The sequence below is a fragment of the Cricetulus griseus genome, chromosome 4, assembly GCF_003668045.3.
Source record: "Cricetulus griseus strain 17A/GY chromosome 4, alternate assembly CriGri-PICRH-1.0, whole genome shotgun sequence".
NCBI lineage: Eukaryota > Metazoa > Chordata > Mammalia > Rodentia > Cricetidae > Cricetulus > Cricetulus griseus.
Window position 1 is genome coordinate 95,750,960 of NC_048597.1, and position 12,974 is coordinate 95,763,933.

The 12,974-nt window shown below is 46.2% G+C and overlaps 1 protein-coding gene across 1 annotated transcript in view; it reads right to left on the reverse strand.

Moving 5' to 3' along the window:
* Bicdl1 (BICD family like cargo adaptor 1) overlaps positions 1-12,974 on the reverse strand; it is an 83,825-nt gene that overhangs the window by 4,935 nt on the left and 65,916 nt on the right. The window contains exons 6-8 of the mRNA XM_027414210.2: positions 12,183-12,401; positions 10,793-10,936; positions 4,084-4,214 (exon numbers count right to left, since the gene is read on the reverse strand). Coding sequence (XP_027270011.1) covers positions 4,084-4,214; positions 10,793-10,936; positions 12,183-12,401 — 494 coding nt within the window. The remainder of the gene's footprint in view (positions 1-4,083; positions 4,215-10,792; positions 10,937-12,182; positions 12,402-12,974) is intronic.

Sequence of the window (12,974 nt, forward strand, 5' to 3'; positions counted from 1 at the left end):
GAGAGGAAGAGGTCAAGGTGTTTTGTGGAGTAAAACTGCCAGTGTGTCAACCCACAACACACAGAAACACAGCAGAGTATGTCTGCTGATGTCACCCATGCTAACTCTGCCCAGACCCTTCAATACTCAAATTTGCATGTTTTGTTCACGTTTCCAACATTATTACATTATAGTTGCTCAATGCAAAATAAAAAACCCCAAAAACAAAACAAAACCAAAATACGGGGCCACTGGGGTGAGTATGAAAGGAGGGTGCAGTTAACTGTGCTGCCTCAAAGCATACTGAACCAGACCCATGCAGAGCTGCAGAACTGGCCTGCAGAGGCCACAGCTCTGGCCTCAGAACAACACACTAACCAAGCAAAGCCGGAAGGAGTAGGTGAGTCTCATTCGAAAATTGCTCAGACCTTATTTCCTCCTCCCTTACCCTCTATCCAGCAATTAGTCACCCGCTCCACACCCCACCCTGCCCCAGACTGGTGCATCAGCCGTCACATTGCCCTATAGGCAGCTCCAGGCAACACTGGGCTCATCCCGGCCCCGCCCACTGCGGCTGTAGACAACAGGGATAGGATCAAGCCTGTCCAATGGGCAATCGTTCAGATGCTCACTGCCATTGGTTGTTAGAGAACCGCAGAAATCCTCACGGCAGTGGTTGCCATGGACGCGATTTGCCTGGCAGAAAACCCCAGGCACCCCTGAGCTGCTCTAGCCTCAGGAGGTACCATGTGTCTGCCAGCAGATGGCGCCACAAGCAGCCCGGTGCTAGGGGAAAGTGCTGACTAATGCCAGGGGCCTGGGCAGAGCTGCCATGCAAGAGAGAAAGGGGAGTCTTTAAAAGCAACCCCAGACCTAGAAGGCAAAGCTCCACAAGTTGCTGACCAATATATCAATCATATTCTTAAAAAGAGCATTTCCAATGCCTAAAAGGACTGCTCATATAAATGAAGCCACTAGGATTTTTTTTTTGTAAGGCACATTGCTAATTTCAGATTAACTTCTGGTATCCATCCACAATGGTGGTTCAGTGGTACAATTTCTCACCTGTCAGATTAACTTCTGTGAGTGCTTTTCAACTGTAAGGTGATAGAATTTCGAACGGCTTTCCTGGACCTCCTCTATTGTGTGAGATAAGGATCCCTTGAGGTCCCTGCAGCCCAGCTCAGTAAGGCACATCTCAGTCCCTTGAATACACATTAAATAACCAGGTAAAGAAGCAGCCCACCCCAGCCATTTAGACTGAACTGTTTGGGGGAGTTCCTGGGTGATTATAATTTGTGCAGGGACTGAAAACCAGAGACATACTGGGAATCCCATGGGCACTCACAGACAGGTGTAAGAGCCTTCCTGAGATATATCACACTCTGTTCCTGAAAATGAATTAGAAGTGATAGCCAGGCGTTGGTGGCGCACACCTTTAATCCCAGCACTCGGGAGGCAGAGGCAGGCGGATCTCTGTGAGTTCGAGGCCAGCCTGGTCTCCAGAGCAAGTGCCAGGATAGGCTCCAAAGCTACACAGAGAAACCCTGTCTGGAAACTCCCCCCCCCCCCCAAAAAAAAAGAAGTGATAGACAATCCAATATAAGGTCTGATCAGAGAAAAAAACAGACAGAAAGGTAAAATAGGATGAAGACCATGGAAACACCAAAAGGCAGATGGTGAGAAACTGACTCGTGCCACACTGCTCTTGTTTACAGGCACACAGTATCACTTTTAGACCAGCCCTGCTCTCCAGCTTTCTGGGCAAGCAGCAAGGAGAAAGGGTGTCAGGGCCAGAGGATCAGCAGGCCTGCAGGTGGCGCCAGTGAGCACCATAAAAGCTTAAAAAGTCCAGGGTGGTGGTCTTTCAAAGCCAGTCAGATACACAGAGCGAGTTACAGGATAGTCAGGGCTACACAGAGAAACCCTGACTAAGAAAATAAACAAAAACAAAACACCAGCCAAACAAATCAACCAATCAACCAAACAAATAACAACAACAACAAAAAAACCCACAAAACAGAACTCTGTAGACAGTGAGACAGATATTCGAGAGCAAACACATTTTTTTTTCCAACTTTTATCTCCTCAGTGAAAGGGTGGATGACTGAGATATCAGCAGGGTGTCCTGGTGCATACCTGCAGTCCCAATACTTGAGGTTGAGACCAGGGAATAATTTCAAGTTAGAGGCTAGCTTGAGCTGCATAACAAACCAATCAACTTCTAGTAAGACGTGGACCATGTAAAAATATACTTTTGCCTGTGTTTCCAAATTGTTGAATGCAAAAATTGTATTTACACACTTCTTTTTTGAAAACAGTATTTGAGAAAATGACCTGGCTTACTAGAAATAAATGGATCAGTAGAAATTGTGGAAAGCTGTGAGATCAAACCCAACTGCAAAATTGTATAGAACTAAGGTCCTGCTCTTCACCACATCAGCTCGGTTAAGAGGGACAAGGAAGGGGGAATGTCCCAGGATTTCAGAATGTGTCAGTCAGGAGACTAAATGAACCAGATTTGTTTCTCTTGTTTTTTTTGAGACAGGGTTTCTGTGTAGTCCTAGCTGTCCTGGAACTCACTCTGTAGACCAGGCTGGCCTTGAACTCAACAGAAATGGAGCCAGATTCTAAACAACTAAAATTACATTTATGGGATAACTTGTGTACACTGGAGAGAGGAGGTTTAAGAACACTGATTAGATGCTTAATATTACTAAGAAATTGTTTTCACAGTGGAATATAGTTTATTGGCAAAGCACATGCCTATAAAGGCCCTGGGCTTACTCCTTACCAAAAAAAAAAAAAAAAAAAAAAAAAAAACAATAAAAAACCCCACCCAACCAATAAGCCAACTATAACACTGTGCTGGTTAGGACAGCAAACTGAAGTATCTATGGAGGAGGGGACAGAATGCAGTCCCTACTGGATTTGATCTGAAGTTACAGATCAAAGAACCCAGCTACATGATTCATGCTGAACCTGACAGATGGGTAGATGAGGGTTCTTGTTATGTTTCTTCCTTTGTAAGAAATGTTCACAATAAATTTAAAAAAACAACAACTAAAAATAACAAAAAGGTGGTAGATGCACATGACGACACTGGAAAACTAAGCTGTAAGTGGGAAATATACTAAGCCATGCACAGTAGTATCTGATGTTTAAAAAAGAAAACAAACAAAAATCCAACTAACTACACAACAAACTTATTACAAATACAGCAACGCACCCGCAAGAAAAGTGTCAGGTCACATAACCAAGCTCCACCGTCTACCTAGGGACCAAGTGAAGTGGGAAGAGAGCAACTAACCCTATCTTTGTGTGCGTGCGTGCGTGCGTGCGTGCGTGCGTGCGTGCGTGCGTCTGTCTTATTGCCGGGCATTGGTGGAGCACACCTTTAATCCCAGCACTCGGGAGGCAGAGGCAGGCAGATCTCTGTGAGTTTGAAGCCAGCCTGGTCTACGGAGCGAGTTCCAGGACAGACTCCAAAACAATACAGAGAAACCCTGTCTTGAAAAACCAAAAGAAGGAAAGGGCCTTATTATGTAACCTAGGCTGCTCTCAATTTACTGTGGTAGGGCTGGCTTATAGTGAAGATTCTTTTTATACTTCCTGAGCTCTGGAATACACATGTATGACACTGATGGGTTTATGATGGAATTCCCATTTATTACTTACTTAGACACGGTTTCCTGTGTAACAGACAGCCCTGGCTGTCCTGAAACTTGCTCTGTAGACCAGGCTGGCCTCGACCTCACAGAGAACCGCCTGCCTTTGCCTCCCTAGTGCTGGGAATAAAGGTGTTCACTACCACTGTCTGGAACCAGAATTTTAAAAATAAGCATATAACTCAATTTTATTAAAAAGAAATGAGGCTGGAGAGAGAGTTCATGGAGGAAGAGCACCTGCTGCATGGAGATCCCAGCACTCGTGAAAAGCTAGATGTGGCCATATATGCCTGCATTTTCAGCGCTACAGGAGATGGCAACAGGGGCCTCGTAGTTATGCATTCATCACACATACATATACCACCTAGAACACACACACACCAAAAACCAAAAACCCCACAATTAAAGTAAGAGTAAACATCCCACCACCACTCACTTTGCAATAGCCTCATCCCGGTCCCTGATGGCTTTCTGCAGTTGCTCCTTTGGCTCCTTGTCCTCAGATGTCACTCTGAGTCGGTCCCTCTCTTCCTTCAGTGCAGTCATCTCCACACTTAGCAGTGTCACCTAGCAACAGATCATAGGAAAATGCTGCTGCTGCTGTCCTGGGGACTTTCTCCACGAGGGAAAAGGCACCTAGAGGCCAGCAAGACAGCACAGCAGGTAAAGGAACTTGTTGGGTAAGCCTGACAACCTGAGTTTGAGCCCTAGAACCCAAAAAAGATGGAAGCAGAAAGCTGACTCCACAAAGTTGTTCTCTGACCTCCACAATTTTGAGGGGCTGGAGAAATGACCCAGCAGTTAAGAACTTTTTATGCTCTTTCAGGGGATCCTTGTTGTTTTTTCCCCAGTACCCTCAGTTCACAGCTGGCTGTCACTCCATCTTGAAAGTTTCTGACATCCTCTTCTGATACACACATAATTAAGAATAAAATAAATCTCTGAAAATCTTTTTCTTTAAAAAAAAATAAAGACACCCACAGGCCCCAGGGGCATGCATGGGGAGGAGGCTGGTAGTGCCCTCTGTTGCTCTGGTTCCAGTTCAGTGGCTAGGATCTAGGGAGGAGGTTGAACCGGATATGCAGCCATGGAGTCAGACTCCCTGTGTCCTCAGCACCTCACACCACTGCTGTGACTGAGAGGTATTCCCAGACAGACAGTGAAAAAGATCACACGTGCAGCAGGGATTTGGAACACATTTTTGGAGGTGGGGTCTCAAATTCTGGCACAACGTGATCTTTCCAGTCAGTTCTATAGATCAAAGCCACTTGGAATTTCAACACCTCTTACCTGTCACTTCGATCCCTCTACCTTTTCTGTGGTCCATTCCTCAGCGAATGGCACCTGCTCAGTCCTCATATCAACCTGGAGTTACCATCTGGCAATGAAGGGCTTCTCTAGTGGCTGCTTCAGCAACACATTCCATCCTAACCTCAACAGAATGACCTCACTCAAATACACCATAGTCACTAGAAGCATGCGTTATCCATCAGTACATCCCAGGGTTTGGCTGCAAATAGTACTTAATCCTAAAACACTTGTGCACTCAACAGCTGACATTTTGAGGTAGTCATCAAGCCAAACCTCAGCTATTTGGGGGGCATTCCTGGTTGTCTGTTCTTCTGTGAGACAGAGATGACCTCCCACTAGGAAAGCCAGATGAGGAAGGCATCTACTGTCCTTTGCAGTCTGGACATGTGACCCAGAGTTGCCAATTACCCCCAGCTACTCCACCCTTCAACCCTGTAGATCTGGGAGAAGTGAAGCAAGGCTGAACTCAAGTAGGGACTATTTACCAGACAGCAGACACGTCTGCTGTTGGCTTCCCATGACTCCTTCCTGTTTAGGACCTGAGTTATCCAGCTGTTCTTGATGTTGATCCTATAAGCTAGCAGATTTAATTCCAAAGCATTCATTTTCTACTTAAGTTACACAAAGCAAATGTCTGCTGTGTGCAACCAGTCTGGTCGAGATTGCAATAAATGTGTTAAGCAATGAAAAGTGATAGGATCAGACATGAATAGGGATGCCTAACCCCACCCTCTTGGTAAGTATTACACACCCACTGACATTTTTCCAAGAGAGGATCCATCCATACAGGTCTGCTCCCTCCCATTAAGGGACAGCTGCCACCTTGACTACAGAACTAGACTGAAAATCAAGCTCCTAGACTCAGCCAGCAGCTACTCTGCATGAATGCAAAAGACATACAATGATGATAAGACAGGAGATTTGCTACATTCTTTTAAAAAGAAATGTAAGGGGAAAAAAGGTTTTTATGTGTGTGGTATATATGTTTTTGCCTACTCATAGGTCTGTGAAACAGGCACAATGAGGCCAGAAAGGACTGTTGGACCCCTGGAACTGGAGTTACAGACAGTTACAAGCTGCCATGTGGATGCTGGGAATCAAACCCTGATGTTTGGAAGAGCAGCCAGTGTTCTTAACTGCTGAGCCATCTCTCCTACTTCAGGTTTTTGCATTCTGAAGAGCCTGCTAAGAATATGAGGGCCTGAGCCTCCAGCTGTGCACTGGACTGTCTCTAACAGTTAGTTCAGGAAAGTGCAGTTTGGAACTTCTGCAAAGGCTCTGGTTTGCCTATGTGTCTCACTCCAAGGTAGAGGTGACTGGAGAGGGTTAGCTTTAGCTTAGGTATCAGCAGGTCTCGCAGCCTGACTGCCTGACCCAAGACCTAGAAAGAATGTGGCAAAGACAGCCTTCTTCAGATCAAAGGAGTATGGTGTGACTTCGTGGCAGCTGAATAAGGGGCAGAAAAGTATCGTGCTGGGCATGATACTGGGCAGGACCAATCAACACCCAACATGTGCCAAATAAAATTGCAGAAAAGCTTTCTACTGTGGTCTACAAAACCTGAAGAAGCTAGAACCCAATAGCCAGCTTCTCAGGAAGGGATATAGGAACCAGAAAAAAATCAAGCTGCCCTCCCACCACAAGAGAGTTGATGTGAGGCTCAAGTGTGACGAAGGGCCACTGCAAGGCTGTGGATGTCGCTCCAGACTTCCCATTATTCACTAAGCTTAGACCTGATGGCTGTCATGAAAGTGGATCTGGCTTGTCTATGCATGCATTTAGGCTAAACCCCACCACTCACCTTCTCCTAATAAGAAAGAGGGCCCCACAATTGAATAGCATCAAAAAGCCTACCCTGAAGCCATGAAACTTGCTCTTTTCTCCAAGTCATTTGAATCTCCATGCCAGAGACTTAGTCTACTGGCCTGTGCTAGGAACTCCAGGAGGAAATCTGAGTTCTAACTTGCACTGGCCATTACAGGGTCTGTGATCTGCTTGATTAGAAAACAAGATGGGAATATAGTTACTACAATAAGGTAGAACCAGGGGATCCTCCAGGAAGGAGAATAAGAGAGTGCCAAGGAGGAAGTGAACCCTGCTCTGCAACTGAAGGATGAGTAGGGTGGAGGCCTGAGCAGGCAGGAGGGACAGTGTTCCAGAGGGCAAGCTGGAGGGGGTGACACTAGGAGTGGGCACGGCTACTCTGCTAGTGTTCATGTTCACTTTTGTTAGTGCAGAGGAGGCGAGAAAGAGTTAAGATGAAGGAGGGTGCCAGAATGCAGAAGCATACGGTGGCCAGGGACTTGATGACTTCTGTTTTGATATGGAAGCTGCTCATCACTCATAGGAGGTACCCTACTTTCAAGTTACAATACAGGAAAACTGCCATCCTGTGAAGGTGGCTGGGCTCAGGACCACAGACAAACGGGCAATTAATATGCAAAGCTAGCTGTGAGAGAATGTAGGTCTAAAACGGCAATGGCCAGAAGGATGAAGACAGAGTAGTGTACTAGTTAGTTTTTGTCAATTATCTGGGAAGAGAGAACCTCAACTGAGAAAATGCCTTAATCAGATTGGCCTGTAGGCATGTCTATGGGGCATTTTTCTTGATTAATAGCTATTAATCAAGGGTCTAGTCCACTGTGAATGGTACCACTTGTGCAAGTGGTCCTGGGTTGTGTAAGAAAGCAGCAGGCTGAGTTAGCCACAGGGAGCAAGTCAGTAAGCAGCACTGTGACAGGGATTTGTAAGCCAAATGAGCATTCTCTTACAACAACAGAGAGTCAACTAGAACACCAAGTATTTATAGAAGCCCTGAGCACTTGCCTGATCTCATGCTGCCTTGAATACCTTGCATAAAAGATTCACAGAAAAGGCTGTCCAGTTGCCCCTAATTCCTAGGCTACCAAGTGAGTAGGGACATGGGAACTGCTTTTGATTTTTTTTTTTTACATTTATATAGTTTACATGAATGAGTGTTTTGCCTGCATGCATATATGTACAGCATGTATGTGCTAGATGCCTATGGAGGTCAGAACAGAGTGCTGGATCCCCTGGAACTGGAGTTATGGATGATTGTGAACCATCGGTAGGTTGGGAATTGAACCTTAGTCCTCTGCAACAAGTGCTCTTAACTGCTGAGCCATCTCTCCTGCTCGTAGGTGCTTGTCTTTTATATTCTACAATTGACCCTGAAGACCCACTCCATCTGCTGGTTGCTTCTTTGTACTCATCAATGCCAAGGAGGATGCTGGGGACAGAGGACACGAGGTTGTGTTGCTAGGCAAGTCTTCATGCTGGCTATGGATTTTGCCTCAAACAGATAATTAGCAGTTACTGCACTCTTTTCCTTAAAAGTCTGGTTAGTTTCTGACGTTGCGGCATGCAGCACACCCACACTGACTTCTGTCCAGTTTCCAGGGAAGTAAAGAACACTCTCACGTGGTAAAGCGATGGGATTACAGACTGGATCACTGACTGGATGAGGCTTGACTTTTGGCCTAGCTGTTCCTGGAATCTCAGTCCCAGCTAACCTTGTCTGTACCTGACCACCGAGGAGCACAGAGACAGTTCCAACTGCCCTCCCAACATTGTTAGAGACCCTGGAATGCAGGAGTTCCACACAGCTATCACATGTGCTTAGGGTCTAGCCTTGGTGCCAGGTATATAGTCGTCATAAGGCAGATGGTGAACCAATACTGCATGAGGAATACCATGCCCTCAGTGTTGGCTGCTATATTTAGGACTAAGTCAGAACCCCAAGTCCCTACCTTGGGTGTTAGTGTGACTCCCATGGGTACCACATTAGTAGATGCAGGTGTAGCTAAGGGGTTTCTTCTTTGAATATTCTGGAAGAAAAGTCCAATTCTACAGTCTACATGGGGCATGAATAGAGTCTAAGGAACTCTCTGAAAAGGTGCTCACAGGAACTGGCCCAAACCAGTTATCAACTGAACTTTTTGTTTTTTTCCCGAGAAAGGGTTTAATTGTGTAACAGTCTTGGCTGTCCTGGAATTCACTCTGTAGACCAGGCTAGCCTTGAACTCACAGGGATCCGCCTGCCTCTGCCTCCTGAGTGCTTCGATTAAAGGTGTGCGCTAGCACACCTGGCTATCAACTCAACTTCTAAGGAAACTTAGTACACCATGGCTTCCTAAAGTTCCATGCCAAACTCTGGGCAACCTAAATTTAGGCTGATTTTCTGAATGAAATAATGTCCTCTAGGAAATTTTTAGTTTTTAACTCTGATAAGCGAAATTTTTAAAAAAATTATCAAAGCACTAATAAGCAAGCACTTATTTAAAACAAGGAAATCATCCAGGCATTGATGGCTTATGCCTTTAATCCCAGCACTTGGGAGGCAGAGGCAGCTGGATCTCTGTGAGTTCAAGGCCAGCCTGGTCTACAGAACGAGTTCCAGGACAACCTCCAAAGCAATACAGAGAAACCCTGTCTTGGGGGAAAAAAAAAAGCCAGAAGCACTGATATAGCTTGGGAGGCTGAGCCCAAGAGTTCAAGACTAGTAATAGTAAATGCAGCACAGCAAGACCCCATCTCCAAACCGACAGGGTGTTAAGGATGGCTGTGAACTATGCATCTGTGGATGGCCTTGAACTCCTAATCCCCTGCCTTCACTTCCCAAGTGCTATGATCACATGCATGTGCCACCACCTCCAAAGAGCTTCTAAACAACCCCCTCTCCCCCCATCTTTGGGGAGTGCTGGAAATTGAACCTAGGGTCTTGCATTTACTAGTCAAGCCTTCCACCACTGAGCTACACCCCTTTAGAGAACTTCTGGATCCAACCGTCTCTTGTACTTTATTTCTTTAGTTTAGAAGATCTGTCCTGAAGTCTGAATCACTGTCTGAGGACCTTAGAGTTTAGGCAGGAACATGCCTTGGGCTGCCTAGCTCACTCCTCATATCTGCCGAGGAGCAAGCACAGCTGTGCCATTCTACCCTGGCCCTCTGGCCTCTCAGAGGAAGAGCAATGATGGCTGTAGGTGTCTTTTTCCAAGATAGTAGTAAAAGATACAGGAGTTTACAATGAAGGTATCTTAAGTGTAAGATATTTTAACCAAGGCCAGGATAGGTAGGTAAGTGCTACTGTGGACAGGCCTCCCAGTTATCACTCCTGCAGGTAAGTGGGGCTGTGGACAGCCTCCCCAGTTATCACTCCTGCAGGTAAGTGGGGCTGTGGAGGCCTCCCCAGTTATCACTCCTGCAGGTAAGTGGGGCTGTGGACGGGTCTCCCCAGTTATCACTCCTGCCCATGAATCTAGTCCAGAGGAAGTTTGTCCCAGGACAGATCTCAAAAGCTTCTTTCTGGGTGGAGCATATGAGTCCTTTTAACATTTTTTTCAGATCAGAGTATCAATGTCCTTAGTGTTCACAAGAGAAATGGAGTCACGATCAAACAAGAAAGGAACAGTAAGGGCAACAGTAAGTTCCCAAGAGCTGAAAACCAGGCTCTCAAAGGTGATGAAGCTGACACCTGTAAAGATCAATTGTTCCTTGTCTTGACAACTCCCAGCCTGGGAGCTGCTGGGAAAACCATCAGAAAGTGGCCTGGCAGCTGTGGCTTCCAGTAGTCAGCACCCACCAGCCATCCCAACTTTTAGCTCTGTGAACACACCATTTCAGGAAACACAGCCAGCTGTTCCAGACCCTGCCAATCTCACCTGGGCAGAATGAGCACTGATTTTCTCTCTGAAGACACCCAGTTCTCAACTTTGGCTCACAGCCCCCTGAGAATGTGACAGAGGAGTGCTGCATCTCACAAAGTGGGAGTGGGTAAGGGGCCCATGTACATTCTCTGCACTGGGGGTGCTCACCTGACTGTGGAGTTGCTGCAGCTCTTCTAGGCTCTGCCTCAGTTTACCCCTCTCTCCCTCCATGAGCTCTCTGAGGGCTCTTGAGTCCTCACTGGTCTGCCTTATCTGCTCTTCTAAGGAGTCATCATCCATTCTCCGGGCACCCTGACAGAAAGAGGTAAGCCAGTAGCAGGTAGGGAAGAATGAGCAACTGTTAGTGGGGACAGTGATAGAGGCAGAGAGATCAGAAAGATGGAAGGAGGAAGAGATTGTTCATGTTTAATTTTACCCTAGAAAAGCTCGTTTTTATCTCAGGTTTTGGGAGAAGCAGCCTGTATGCATTATGAATGGAACATACCACTGACAGCTTCTTTATCCCACAATGACGCCCCCTCCTGCCACCATGTAGCCTACAAATCAACCCAGGCTGTTCAGACAGAAAACATCCACCCTTCAACTTACTGCCTCTAATATAACAGAAAGACATTAACTACTCTGTGGGAGGGTGAAACAGGAGAGAAGTCAGACAGAATCCTATCATGAAGCTGTAGAAATGCCAGTCCATTCTGGGTGCCAGAGGAATATCCCTCTTCCCTACAGGAGGCCTTGTTTGGGATTCTCAAAGACCCTGTTCGTCTCCTCAGCCTCCTGGGCTGGGATTTTTTTTTTTTTCTGTTTTTCTTTCTGGTTTTTTGAGGCAGGGTTTCTCTGTGTAGCCTTGGCTGCCCTGGAACTCTCCCTGGCTGTCTTAGAACTCACTATATAGACCAGGCTAGCCTTGGAACTCAAAGAGATCTACCTGCCTCAGCCTCCAGAATGCTAGGACTACAGCTGTGAGCCACCATTCCCAATAAAACTTCGTTTTTCAAGTTTGCCCACTCTTACTCACCCTCCTATCAGGACCAACTACAGAAGAGCAACTTAGTAGTTTTACCCAAATACAAATTTCTCTATTCATGTTTCTAAGCAAAATCTTGCAACTCTAGGCCACCATTGTGCCTAACTATACAGAGAAAAGAACTATGCCATGGTATATTGGTTCCCAAGCTGTGGGCCCTTGACCCCTTTGGTGAACACCTATCTCCAAAAAAATATTTACATTAGGATTAATATCAGTAGCAAAATTACAGTTATGAAGTGTCATCAAAAATAATTTTGTTGTTGGGGGCCAGCACAACATGAGGAATGTATTAAAGGATCGCAGCATTAGGAAGGCTGAGAATCACTGCCATGGTATTTGTAGGAAGGAGACCCTGGAGCCCTACTTCCTGGTCACTGGTACTTAGTACTCTCAAACTAATGGCTCAGGATTCTGGCAATAAGTTATGAGGGAGGCTCCAGCTCAGGCTTACTGTACCATCTACAGCGAGTTTCCACTACACGTTGGCTAGATTCTGTAGCTGACCCTCACCGTGGGCTCCACGCCATCCACAATGCTCTGGATCAGCCTCTTGAGATCGTTGAGGGCAGTGCGCAGGCTGCCTGCAGGCACGTCCTTGGCAGATGAGGTTTCTGAGGACTCATCCATGGAGGAATCTGTGGACACGGCTGAATCGGCACTGTCATTTCCTCGAAGGTGTGAGCAGAGATAGCGGACCTGGCAGTAGGCTTCCCAGAGCTGCAGTCTCAACTGTGTCACAAAGTGTTACTCTGTTATAGACTCTAGAGAGGACTTGGTTATTTAGTGTTTAAAGCCAAAATACAGATACCTGTTTTTAGGAGCAAGGGTTTTGCCTTTTTAAAACAGTCTATTCTTACTTTGGACCTAGTACACCTTCTTAGACTCACAAATTCTTTTTGAGATTACTGTGTAGCCCTGGCTGGCCTGGAACTTGCTGTAACTGCTCTACATCAGTCTTTCTAGTACCCATGGCCAGCTACCACCAATTCTTATTTTCCTTCCAATCAACTAATCTGCCATCTAAAGTATTTCTGTTCTATAATCAGCTGCACTGGTTGGAATCAGGGCCTACCTGGGGGAAGGAGTGATTATGGAAGGCATAAAGAGACAAGTAGCAGCCAGGAGTTGGTGGCACACACCTTTAATCCCAGCACTGGGGAGGCAGAGGCAGGTGGGTCTCTCTGAGTTTGAGGCCAGCCTGGTCTACAAAGCGAGTTCTAGGACAGCCTCCAAAGCAATACAGAGAAACCCTGTCTCGAAAAACAAAACAAAACAAAATGAAACAAAAAGCAGCACAGAGGG